Source organism: Ranitomeya imitator, chromosome 6 (genome assembly GCF_032444005.1).
Source record: "Ranitomeya imitator isolate aRanImi1 chromosome 6, aRanImi1.pri, whole genome shotgun sequence".
In the NCBI taxonomy this organism is placed as follows: Eukaryota; Metazoa; Chordata; class Amphibia; order Anura; family Dendrobatidae; genus Ranitomeya; species Ranitomeya imitator.
This window is the reverse complement of record NC_091287.1, coordinates 309,687,952-309,700,410: the sequence shown is the minus strand read 5'-3', so window position 1 is coordinate 309,700,410 and position 12,459 is coordinate 309,687,952. Positions and strand designations below refer to the sequence as shown.

General features: G+C 43.0%; 1 protein-coding gene across 5 annotated transcripts in view; it reads left to right on the top strand.

The window, feature by feature from the left end:
* NQO2 (N-ribosyldihydronicotinamide:quinone dehydrogenase 2) overlaps positions 1 to 5,608 on the top strand; it is a 259,661-nt gene extending 254,053 nt beyond the window's left edge. For all 5 annotated transcript variants that reach the window (XM_069730745.1, XM_069730744.1, XM_069730747.1 and 2 more), the window contains 2 exons: positions 2,407 to 2,508; positions 5,292 to 5,608. In XM_069730745.1, the coding sequence (XP_069586846.1) occupies positions 2,407 to 2,508; positions 5,292 to 5,465 (276 nt within the window). In that variant the 3' untranslated portion in view covers positions 5,466 to 5,608. The remainder of the gene's footprint in view (positions 1 to 2,406; positions 2,509 to 5,291) is intronic.
* The last annotated feature ends 6,851 nt before the right edge of the window (positions 5,609 to 12,459 follow it).

Below are 12,459 nucleotides of genomic sequence, written 5' to 3'. Positions count from 1 at the left end.
TGAAGGATCCTACACCTTGAGGTTTGAGGGACTCCAGAGGCACCAGCAGCTTCAAATAACTGTTTGCTGCTTTGTAATGGTATTTTGGCCGCTGCTCTCTTAATGCAATGAATTTGTCTGGCAGAAACCTTCCTCATTATGCCTTTATCTGCATGAACTCTGTCTGTGCTCTGCTTCAGTCACAAATATCTTCACAGTATGATGATCACTCTTAAGTTTTGGTGAAATATCTAATGTTTTCATACCTTGTCCAAGACATTGCACTATTTAACGTTTTTCAGCAGCAGTGAGATCCTTTTCATTTCTCAAATTGCTTGAAACCTGTGGCCTGCTTATTAATGTGGAACATCATTTTTAAGTAGTTTTCCTTTAACTAGAATCACCTGGAAAACTAATTATCACATGTTTTTAAGATTGATTTCAGTGATCCATTGAGCCCTGTGACACAATACCATCAACGAGTTTATTAGAAAAATAAAACAATTAAATCTTTATGACACTTCAATCCAATTTGCATAATAATTTGGAACACGGTGTATTTTTCAATATGCGCTTTTTCATTACTTTTGAGAATTATTGAATTTTATCAAACCACATTTTTTTCTGTTGTTTTAATAGTATTCATTATAAATCACCCATGTGTTTTCTATTTTTGCTTCACTGCCATATAGCGTTCAAACACGTTGCTTTTTCCACCCACGCCTTAATGCTATATTTTAATTAATGTTCTAAAAAAGCTAAAACTTTTTTCATCATCCAGGGGTTAGAACAACTTCCATTTTTTTCTTACATAAAGTGAAAATCACAGTCTCATTTGAAGCACGTCCTCAGGCTGGATTTTAAGGGAGTTCCATAATGACAAGCATTAAAGGGAACCTGTCACCTGAATTTGGTGGGACTGGTTTTGGGTCATATGGGCGGAGTTTTCGGGTGTTCGTTTCACCCTTTCCTTACCCGCTGGCTGCATGCTGGCTGCAATATTGGATTGAAGTTCATTCTCTGTCCTCCATAGTACACACCTGCACAAGGCAAGATTGCTTTGCGCAGGCGTGTACTATGGAGGACAGAGAATGAACTTCAATCCAATATTGCAGCCAGCATGCAGCCAGCGGGTAAGGAAAGGGTGAATCAAACACCCAAAAACTCCGCCCATATGACCCAAAACCAGTCCCGCCAAATTCAGGTGACAGAGTCCCTTTAAGCATTCGACAGAACCCCAGCCATCATAGAAACTCATTCGCAACCCGCAATCACATCACAGGCACATGGATGGGCACATGGAATGACGTGCCCCCGCCACCATGTTTTTAATGCCACTTTCAGAGTTTGACAGCAGCATTTAACAGGCTAACAATTGCAGGTTAATACACAGCAATTATCTGATATGGGGAAAGCTTACTACGTGAGCCCACTCCATACAGTTGATTCATGCTTGCGTCATATATGTAGAGTGCATGTCGTGAAGGGGTTAAGGTCTATAGAAATAAATTGATATGTCTACTTACTTGCCTTTTTTTGCTAGTTTTGTACTGGTAAAAAAAAGGGGGGAAGAAGGCTTAATATTGTACAAAAGAATTTCGTTAAAGGTACCTTCACACATAACGATATTGTTAACGATATCGTTGCTATTTGTGACGTAGCAACGATATCGTTAATGAAATCGTTATGTGTGACAGCGACCAACGATCAGGCCCCTGCTGGGAGATCGTTGGTCGCTGAATAAAGTCCAGAACTTTATTTCGTCGCTGGACTCCCTGGAGACATCGCTGGATCGGCGTGTGTGACACCGATCCAGCGATGTCTTCACTGGTAACCAGGGTAAACATCGGGTAACTAAGCGCAGGGCCGCGCTTAGTAACCCGATGTTTACCCTGGTTACCATGCTAAAAGTAAAAAAAAAAAAACACTACATACTTACCTACCGCTGTCTGTCCTCCAGCGCTGCGCTCTGCACTCCTCCTGTACTGTCTGTGAGCCGGAAAGCAGAGCGGTGACGTCACCGCTCTGCTTTCCGGCTCCCAGACAGTACAGGAGGAGAGCAGAGAAGCAGAGCGCAGCGCTGGAGGACAGACGGCTGTAGGTAAGTATGTAGTGTTTGTTTTTTTTTACTTTTAGCATGGTAACCAGGGTAAACATCGGGTTACTAAGCGCGGCCCTGCGCTTAGTTACCCGATGTTTACCCTGGTTACCGGCATCGTTGGTCGCTGGAGAGCGGTCTGTGTGACAGCTCTCCAGCGACCAAACAGCGACGCTGCAGCGATTCGGATCGTTGTTGGTATCGCTGCAGCGTCGCTTAATGTGAAGGGGCCTTAACAGATTTTATGGCAATGAAAGTAAAATTGTAGGTGAAAGTATAGATAATTTCTAACACTGTTGAATTTTACAAGCTAATTCTTTTCTTCTTAGGGTAAACGAGCCATGCTTTCATTTACAACTGGTGGCACCGAACAAATGTTCAGTAAAGAAGGTTTAAGTGGTGACATCCGATACCTTCTCTGGCCTATTCAAGTAAGAATTTGCAGCTAAAGGAAACCTGTCAGCTGATTCATACTGCACGAACCATGGACAGCATGGAACAGACATTAGTTCCATCATTTCAGACAGACATGTTTTACCTTGACATGCTGAGGCATTTCAGAGAAAACATACATTTAAAAGCCAGCTGGAGATCATGTGGCTCGGATGACTAGTCCAAGACACTAGCACCCAGCTGGCTTCTCTCTACCCCACTCCCCATGAAGGAAAGATTTCTGCTTATAATTACACATAGCAAGAGAATTGAAGAAGGACAAGAACGTGTAAATAGTGTTATCCAGTAAAAATAGTTTTTTAGTGATGCATCAACTGCTCTCCAGGTTGAGTGGTGAGAAAGCACAACTCTTCAGAGGCCTTGATGTGTAACTCCAGCTGCTGCTGCTCTGCTGGTTGGAGGATCCAACTTCGAAATCAAGTAAAAATGCATAAGTGAATGTGTCATGCTGCTGACAAGTGATAAATAAAATTATCCAAAAAATTCTAAGTTTTCAGGAAAAGTGCGGTTTATTCTCAACGTGTTTTAAAGTTTGTCTGACTTCTTCGTCAGGAGAATCGGAAAAAGACTGTCTAAGAGCACCAAAAGGTGCAACATTTTAGAAAAGCATCAAGTTGTACCAAAATTTTGTGACTTTTCAAGGATTTTTACACAGAATACTTGCGTAAAAGCTTTAATTAAAATTACTAGAATAATTAAAATTATTTGGTGATCCCAAACTGTCTATGCATACTACTTTTTTGCTCTCTAAAATTTGGGTAACAGCTATCATGCCAGAAAAAGGAAATGCCCGATGTGTGGCGCAAATGAGAGGAAAAAACCCCAGGAAAAAAGGTAAAGAGAGCCCCGATAATAGGGAGAGGGGAGAGAGATCCCTAAATACTCACCTGAGATTGAAACCTGCGCTCCCTATCATCTCTAGTCGGCTAGCCTTGAGCTAATCCTGACTAATGAGTAGGGCAGCAAGACACTAGTCTCAGTACTACAGTAAGAAAACACAGGGAGGGAGACAAACAAACAGGAAGAAATAAAAGAACAAATGGAACTTCACAACTTTAAGGCCTCTTTCACACTTTCGTCTTTTCAGATCTGTCGCAATGCGTTGTTTTGGGAAAAAAAACGGATCCTGCAAATGTGCCCGCAGGATCAGTTTTATTCCCATAGACTTGTATTAGCGACGGATTGCGACGGATGGCCACACGTCGCATCCGTCGTGCGACGGATCCGTCGTGTTTTGGCGGACCATGGTCTGGAAAAAAGTTCAATTTAACGTTTTTTGTCTGTGTCGGGAAAACGTGTTGCGACGGATCCAGCGGCATACGTCGTTGACTAGAATGGAAGCCTATGGATGCAGGATCCATCGTGACACGTCGTATGACGGAATCCAGCGCTGGAATCCGTTTTTTTACACTGAGCATGCTCAGAATCAGGAATTTGTAGCCAATTGGCCAGACAGGCCCCAAATGTATATAAACCTGGCCTGTGGCTTCATTCCTCAATGTGCCATTAAGAAGCCTACAAGCAAGAAGCCTGACAGCAGCCTGCCTGATGGATAGATGCATAGATGGTCACAATATTTGCTATAACTCCTTCCATTTCTGCCACTTGCTTTAAACCCTCTCAAAGATGGGGTGTTAAAACACTCAATATATAGGTTTCCATTATTTTCCAGTAGTCAATCACATTTGGGAGCCTCCCATTTGGAGATATGGAAAACGGATCAGGCAAAAAACGGATGAAACAGATGGTAAAAACGTTCAAAACGGGTGCAACGGATCCAGTTTTTCGACTGAACCGTCTAGCGGATCCGTCGAAATACTGGATGCGTTACATTCGTTTTTCACTATTTTTGACGCATCCGTCGATACGTCGCGCCGACGCATTGTGACAGATTAAAAAAACCGAAGTGTGAAACAACTTCTCCAAGGAGGTGAGCATAGAAAACCTATAACTGGCATAGGAGAGAGCTAGGAGTCAGTTTACATAATGGATGGGAGTGGCAGCAACATGCAGCAGCTGAGATTAGATGGAATCCCAGCAAGATCAAAAAGGAGCTCTTAACCCCTTCACCACTAAGTGAAAATCAATCCACTCTACTCAAGTTAATTGCTGAGGGGACTCCAAGGAGGACTTGCGATTTGCCAATTGCTGTGACCATCTGATCCCAGATAACCCAAAGGTCTCAGCAGGACATGGCACATTTGTGACAAAAGCTTAATATGGGCCCATAGGTGAGTCACCTCAGTTGCATTGTCACAGGCCAGCTTTAAAATATTTCTTTCTCTGAAATGCTGCACGGGAATAAAACATGCATGGCTTAAATGATAGAGCCAGAGTCCATTTCATGCTGCCATTGTTTGGGGCAGTGTAAATCAGCTGTCAGCTTCATTTATATCTATTCTTTCTAATACATCCAATATATGTTATGAGGCATAACATAAAGTAGCATATTGCATGATTCGTGTAATTTGTAATTACAATAGCAGTCTTTTTTTTACCTTTAGGATAGAATGTTCCTTTTTTTATTTTCACATTCTAGTAGCCATATTATTCTATTTTGTAAATTAGTTGTAGTTTTTATTGGTATTATATATTTTTTACATTATATAATTAATTTATGTAACTTATTATTATAAATAGCATGTTAACTTTATACTCTGGAATTGTATGATTTCTGCTGTACCCAGTATTTATATCTGCATTAGTGTAAATTAAGAAATTAAGTCAATGTACTAAACATATTTACTCTTGCTTTCCTTAGCATGGCATAATGCACTTCTGTGGATTTGAAGTCCTTACTCCTCAAATATCATATTCACCAGAGTATGTGAGTGAAGAAAGAAGAAGAGAAATGCTAAATAATTGGGTTGAAAGGCTAGAACTAATTTGGGATGAAAACCCTATAGATTGTTATCCACCTTGGTATTTCCACTAGATGTTTGATGCTTCTATGAAACAGCAGAAAAAAAAGAACTGACCAATGATTATGTGCACACCTGATGTAATATATATAAAAAAAAATGTTATATGAAATGTCAAAGTAAATACATTAAAAAAAATAATAGCCCACTACAAATACATCTACAAAGAAAAGGACACAGTGCTTACAGACAAATATGGTAGTGGTTCAAAGATGTTTTTGGGTTGCTTTGCTGCCTTTGGCACTGGATGCCTTGACTGTGTTCAAGGCATCATGAAATCTGAAGATTACCAAAAGATTTTGGGTCGCAAAAGTTTGGGGACCCTTGGGAATTTGTGTGCTCAGATTTGTTTGACCAAGGTTTCAGACCTTAATTAGCCCTTGAGGGTTATCACTTAATCACTATCATCATTAGAACAGGCCATTTGATGCAAATTTCCCAGCTTTATAAAAACCCAGCCTCCGCTAACCTTTTGCCAAAAAACAGCAGCCATTGGTTCTTTGCAGATACCAAGCACTCTGAAAATGAAAATGGTGGAGGCCCGCAAAGCAAAAGAAGGCTATAAGAAGATAGCAAAGTGTTTTCAAGTTACCCTGTCTGCAGTTCGAAATGTAATTAAGAAATGGCAGTTAACAGGAACAGTGGAGGTCAAGATAAGGTCTGGAAGACCAAGTAAAATTTCAGTGAGAGCTGCTTGTAGGATTGTTAGAGAGACAAATAAAAAACCCAGCTTGACTGCAAAAGACCTTCAGAAAGATTTAGCAGGCTCTGGAGTTGTGGTACTTTGTTCTACTGTTAAGAGACACCTGCCCATATATGGACTTCATGGTAGAGTCATCAGAAGAAAACCTCTCCTGTGTCCTCACCATAAAATGCAGCATCAGAAATATGCAAAAATACACCTAAACAAACCAGATGCACTTTGGGAACGAGTCCCGTGGACCGGTGAGGTTACAATAGAACTTTGGCAACAATGATCAAAGGTATGTGTAGAGAAAAAAAAGCACAGAATTTCAGGAAAAGAACATCTCACCAACCATTAAGCATGAGGGTGGATCAATCATACTTTGTGGTTGTATAGCAGCCACTGTCATTGAGAGCATTTCATGGGTAGAGGGAAGAATGGAATCAATGAAATTTCATCAAATTCTTGATGCAAATATAATAAGCTGAAATTGAAAAGAGGATGGCTTCTTTAAATGGATAATGATCCTAAACACATGTCAAAATCCACAATAAACTACCTCAGAAGGTGCAAGCTGAGTGTTTTACAATGGTCCTCACAGTCCCCTGATTTGAACATCATTGATAATCTGTGGATAGACCTCAAAATAGCAGTGCATGCAAGATGACCTAGGAATCTAACAGAGCCAGAAGAATTTTCCAAGGAAGAATGCATGAAAATCCCTCAAACAAAAATAATAATTGAAAGCCTCTTGGCTGGCTAAATGTTATGTTATGGACTGATCTGTGTTGGAGTAGTGGTATTGCAACTACTAGGGGCAGCATCGGCTGGTAGCATAGTCAGGAATAGCCAAGGGGTCGGTAACAGGAGCAGCAATGTAATTTAAAGGATGAGCAGGTAGCGTACTCAGGAATAGCCAAGGAGTCGGTACACAGGAGCAGCAATGTAGTTATAGGGACTCTGTCACCTGAATTTGGAGGGAACAATTTTCAGCCATAGGGGCGGGGTTTTCGGGTGTTTGATTCACCCTTTCCTTACCCGCTGGCTGCATGCTGGCTGCAATATTGGATTGAAGTATTGAAGTTCATTCTCTGTCCTCCATAGTACACGCCTGCGCAAGGCAAGATTGCCTTGCGCAGGCATGTACTACGGAGGACAGAGAATGAAAATTGTTCCCTCCAAATTCAGGTGAGAGAGTCCCTTTAAAGGATCAGCAGGTAGTGTAGTCAGAAATAGCCAGGGGTCAGTTCAGAAAAGCAGCAGCATAATCTTGGAACGAAGGAGCAGGTGAAAGGAAGCTGGACTAAAGGCTTGTAGCTCAATCTTGCAACGAAGGAAGAGCAATTCCAGGTTAAAGTACAAAGTTTAATCAGGGTGGAGCCAAATAGGAACTCAGGTGGAGGCAATCAGAAACAACACAGGTACTTGTATTTTGGTTAGCAAGGAACTGTCCAGCAAGATGAAAAGATCAGAGGGAAGAGCTACCACCTGGTGCACAAGAGCAGCTCGGTTTGAATCCTGACAGTACTCCCCTCCTTCCAGGATGGCCTCTGGACATTTCAGGCTCTGGCTTCTCTGGATGTCTGGGTGAAAAGCTCTTGTAAGCCTGAGTGCATGAAAGGTGCCCTCCAACTCCCATGAATTATCTTCTGTTCCATAACCCCTCCATTACACCAAATATTGTAACCTTCCTCTAATGTACTCTTCATCACCATGGACATTTTCTGGTGGAGGAGGAGGCTGAGTTGTACCTGGAAACGGGTTTTGACTGAATGGTTTGAGCAAGAATACATGGAACACAGGGTGAATTTACAGTCTGTTAGGAAGTATTAAATGGAAGTCAAATGGGTTAATTTATGCAGAAATTTGAAAAGGTCCTATGAATGTTTGATCCAATTTAGAATACGGTATGTTAGTTTTCAGATTTTTTGTAGAAAGCCAAACCTTGCCACCGACCTGAACGGTGAGAGGGGCTTTGCAATTGTGGCACCCCGGGAGTTCGGGTACCACAGTGGTGCTGCCTTCCTCTCAGGGAGGGTAATGCCATGCCTGGAGACAGGAGGGGTCCCTTTGGCAGGTAATCTCACATACAACACATTCTGACTCCAGGCCAGAAGGGGGAGCTCAAAACCTGGTTTTAGGGGAGCTTCCCTCAATTTACATCCTGGTCCGGAGGAGGAGTTAGTCAGTCTGTGAGAGGCAAGAGACAGGAGAGAAGCAGGGAGGAGGAATTAGGAGCTCAAGGAGGCGGCAATTGGGCCTCCTGAGAGGCAGAGCGCAGAAACCGGGCACCAGGAGCCCAAGATTGTGGATAACCTCAAAGTCCACAGTAGAACCAGAGGGCATAGGACTATATGTAAATTACCATACTAAACCTGAGGTACAGCAGCAGTTAGAGCCTGGAGTCACCATGTCAGAGACCCCAAGAAAACAACTCAAGTTGTCTACCGTGCAGGTACTGTCCCAAGACAGGAGATAGAAAGGGGTACCTTGCCAGCAAGCTACAGGTAGCAAGGGACCAGAAAACCAGCATATAGTGGAAGGCTCCCAACCTGACCTGCCAAGGGGATTTCTACTTGTTTTCAGGTTGCCTGGACTCCTTCTGCACTTGTTGCCGATACCCTGGACTGAGGCTGACTACTACTTCAGTAAACCAGGTAAAGACTGCAACCCTGTTTCCTCCGCTATTTACCGCAACCCACCATCCTTGCCATACACCTTGGGAGCCCTGGGGACCCCGCTTCACCTGTGGGAAGCGCCACCATCTTGCTGCTACAACATCACCCCAGAGGACCCCTTTAAGCAGCGTCGGTCCCCTCTGACCGAGAACCCCAGGTAGCGTCACAAATAGACTTTATTCCAAAATTCCCCTTAAAGACCTTTCTCCTTTTAATTGATTCTGCGTTTAAACGGTAGAGCTCCCTTAGGTTTGAATCAGAAAACAGATGTAAGTTATTTTGATTAAAAAATAGAGGGAAGAAGAGGAGAGGGAAGAAAAAAAATAATATTTTTTTCCTGCAGAAATAATCTTTGGGATGTTGCTCCATAGTTTTTGATCTACATGTGAAATGTGGTTTCTTGTTTGTATTGTTTGGTATGTGTTCTAACATTGATTATTCATCAGCTGTTTCACAAATGTCATTTCCTCTCCTGAGCAGGATATCAAGTCAGGAGTTTGGTTTTTTTGCTCATTACAATTAAGACCCACACATGGGTCTGACGCATAAAGTTTAATTCTCATGTGGGACTAGCTATCCCATTCTGTCTTGATCTCCAACAATGTTTTTAAGAGGATTTGAATAAAGTAAAAGTTTTTTATTATCAAGAAGATGTCCTGGATCATTATGGATTAACTCTGCATAGTGGGTATGGAAAGTATTCAGACCCCTTTAAATTGTTCACTCTTTGTTTCGTTGCAGCCATTTGGTAAATTAAAAAAAGTTTTCTTTTTTTCACATTAATGTACACTCTGCACCCCATCTTTACTAAAAAAAACAGAAATATAGAAATTTTTGCAAATTTATTAAAAAAGAAAAACTGAAATATCACATGGACATAAGTATTCAGACCCTTTGCTCAGACACTCTTATTTAAGTCACATGCTGTCCATTTCCTTGTGATCTTACTTGAGATGGTTCTACTCCTTCATTGGAGTCCAGCTGTGTTTAATTAAACTGATATGACTTGATTTGGAAAGGCACACACCTGTCTATATAAGACTATGTGCACACGTTGCGGATTAGCCTTAGGAATTTCTGGTGTGGATTCTGCCTCTCCTGGCAGAAAACGCATCTGCGGATTTGGATCGCCCCCCCAGTAGGGCAGTGGGGTACTCGGTTGCCGGGCCCTTCGGTTCTCAAGGGGGATGTCACGGTGGCTGACCCGTTCCGTGGCCCTAGGGGACGTCCATTGATAAATGGGGGAAAGGTCTTTAAAGGGATAGTGTTCGTGACGCCACCTGTGGTATTCGGTTAGGGTGACCGCCGCTGCTTAGGGGTCCGCTGGGGTGATGTGATGGCAGCTAGATGGTATACCTTCCCACAGGTGAAGTATGTCCCCAGGGCTTCCCAGAGTGTAGATGGTGATGGTGTGAGGCGCAGTGAAGAACGAGGACACAAGGTTGCAGTCTCTTTACTTTTTTACTGAAGGCTTCAGCATCCACAGTCCAGAGCACCAGATCACAGGGCAGGCAGAGTCCGGCCGGTCTGAAGGCAATTCCAGAGTCCCCTTATCCAAGTGGAAATCAGTAGCCTTCCTCTAGTGCCTGAGTGTTGTAGTCCCTCCCTGCTGAGCTTCTCGGTGAGGTCCTCACAACCGTTGTTGGTGTTCTAGATGTTAAGTCTTTCTCTCTGTCCCCCAGATGGATAGGAACAACCCATATGACTGATGGCCTGAGGCTTTTTACAGAGACCCTATCACGCCCCAGCCCCCACAAGTTGCCACCGTGCCGCCTGGGTATAAGGTCGGGCAGTCAACGTGGAATTAACTGTCCTGCCAGTTTCTGAAGTAAAGCGTAGAGATCCTTACTCCCTCGGTGTTCTGGCAACCGGCTTCTGTGCCTCAGAAAGGAGGCAGCCTTTTACAGGGCAGAACTCCTTCTGGTTTCCTTTCCTGTGCTATGACTTCGTTTCTCACCTGCTACAACACAATTCTCTTTGAGTCCTTTCTTAGGATGCTGCTGCACGTCGGGCAGGCGCAGCTCCGTGGCCTTCTATCTAGGCCTCTGACAGGATCCCACCCCTGTCAGGGACCACTCTGTCTGCAGCTCTTAGATATTCCTCCTTTCCCGTCTGCCTGACAGGTTCTGTCTGGGTGAAGCCCAGTCAGCTTCTGCCCAACATCCTATCCAGCCCACCAGTTTTACCTAATTGTGAGGAGTGCCCTAATAGATAGGAGCAAAGCTCCCCCTGGTGGACTGGAGTGTGAAGTCTGGTGTGTATGGTTTGTGATACCTGGTAAATTGATCTCCTTTATTGCCATCAGACGTAACATCACTCCCCCTGGTGGAAAAATGACATTACTGCAACGACCAGGACCCTGCACGCTGCAGATTTGTCATGTTTTTGTGCGGATCTGCAGCGTTTTTTGTGCGTTTTTGCTGCGGATTTTTTGCGGATTTACTGCATTTTTTACCCCTGTGGATTTCTATAATGGAATGGGTACAAAAACGCTGCAGATACACAAAAAAGAAGTGACATGCTACTTCTTTTAATCCGCACTGGATTTTCCGCAACGTGTGCACAGCTTTTTTTTTTCTAATTGATTTACATTGTACTGTAAATCAATTGCGGATCTGCAGCGTTTCTGCACCGCAGATTTGGAAATGCACACACCTGTCTATAGGAGTTCTCACAGCTCACATTGCATGTCAGACCAAATGAGAATCGTGAGGTCAAAGGAACTGGCCAAGGAACTCAGACAGAATGTGGTAAGACACAGATTTGGCCAAGGTTACAAAAGAATTTCTGCAGTACTCAAGGTTCCTAAAAGCACAGTGGCCTCCATAATCCTTAAATCGAAGAAGTTTGGGACCACCAGAAGTCTTCCTAGACCTGGACGTTCAGTCAAACTGAGCTGAAAACTGAAGGTTAAATAAACCTTAAATCAATAATGCAACAAGAGATTTCTTTTCCAGCTGTGCAACAACTTTTAAAATGTGTTTTTTATCCTACTTGATGGTTAAATAAACTTAGTGGGCTCAATGAGGTCTATCTGACATGGGGTTTCCGCAGCTCGGAGAAGCTAGAAGACCACTGTGTCTGATTGCTCCCACTCCTGCACTGAGAAGAAGCACTTCTTTTTAATGGTGTTTATTTCTTCTGGCAGAGAAGGGGTTAATCAGCCATGCTGGAGAGCCCTGAGCTCGCAGCTGAGCTCATGTTAGCAACTCCCGTTCCCTTTATAATCTGGGCTCTGATGCAAATCCTTGTCAGAGCTAGCATTTGCTGCATGGCTTCAGGAAGAGAGGTGTTCATATGAGGAGTGTTGGAGGAGTTATCTGTGACTGTTGCGTGGTTTGTAAGGCTATGAGCACACAATGCGTTTTTAACGCGCTTTTTAAGTGCGTAAATGGTCCAAAAACAGAATGAAATATTTATGCAAGGTAATGCAATGATTATTCTGAAATGTTATGCACATGATCAGTACATTTCTGTCCATATTTGCAGCGTTTTATTTGCTGCAGCAGGTCAATTCTTTTTTCATTTCTGCAGCGTTTTTGATTCATTGACTTAAATTGAGTCAGTCAAATCTGCAGCAAAAACGCAGGTGTAAAAAGGTTTGTGTATTTTCAGCTTATTTGCTGCAGATTTGCTGCCAAAAAC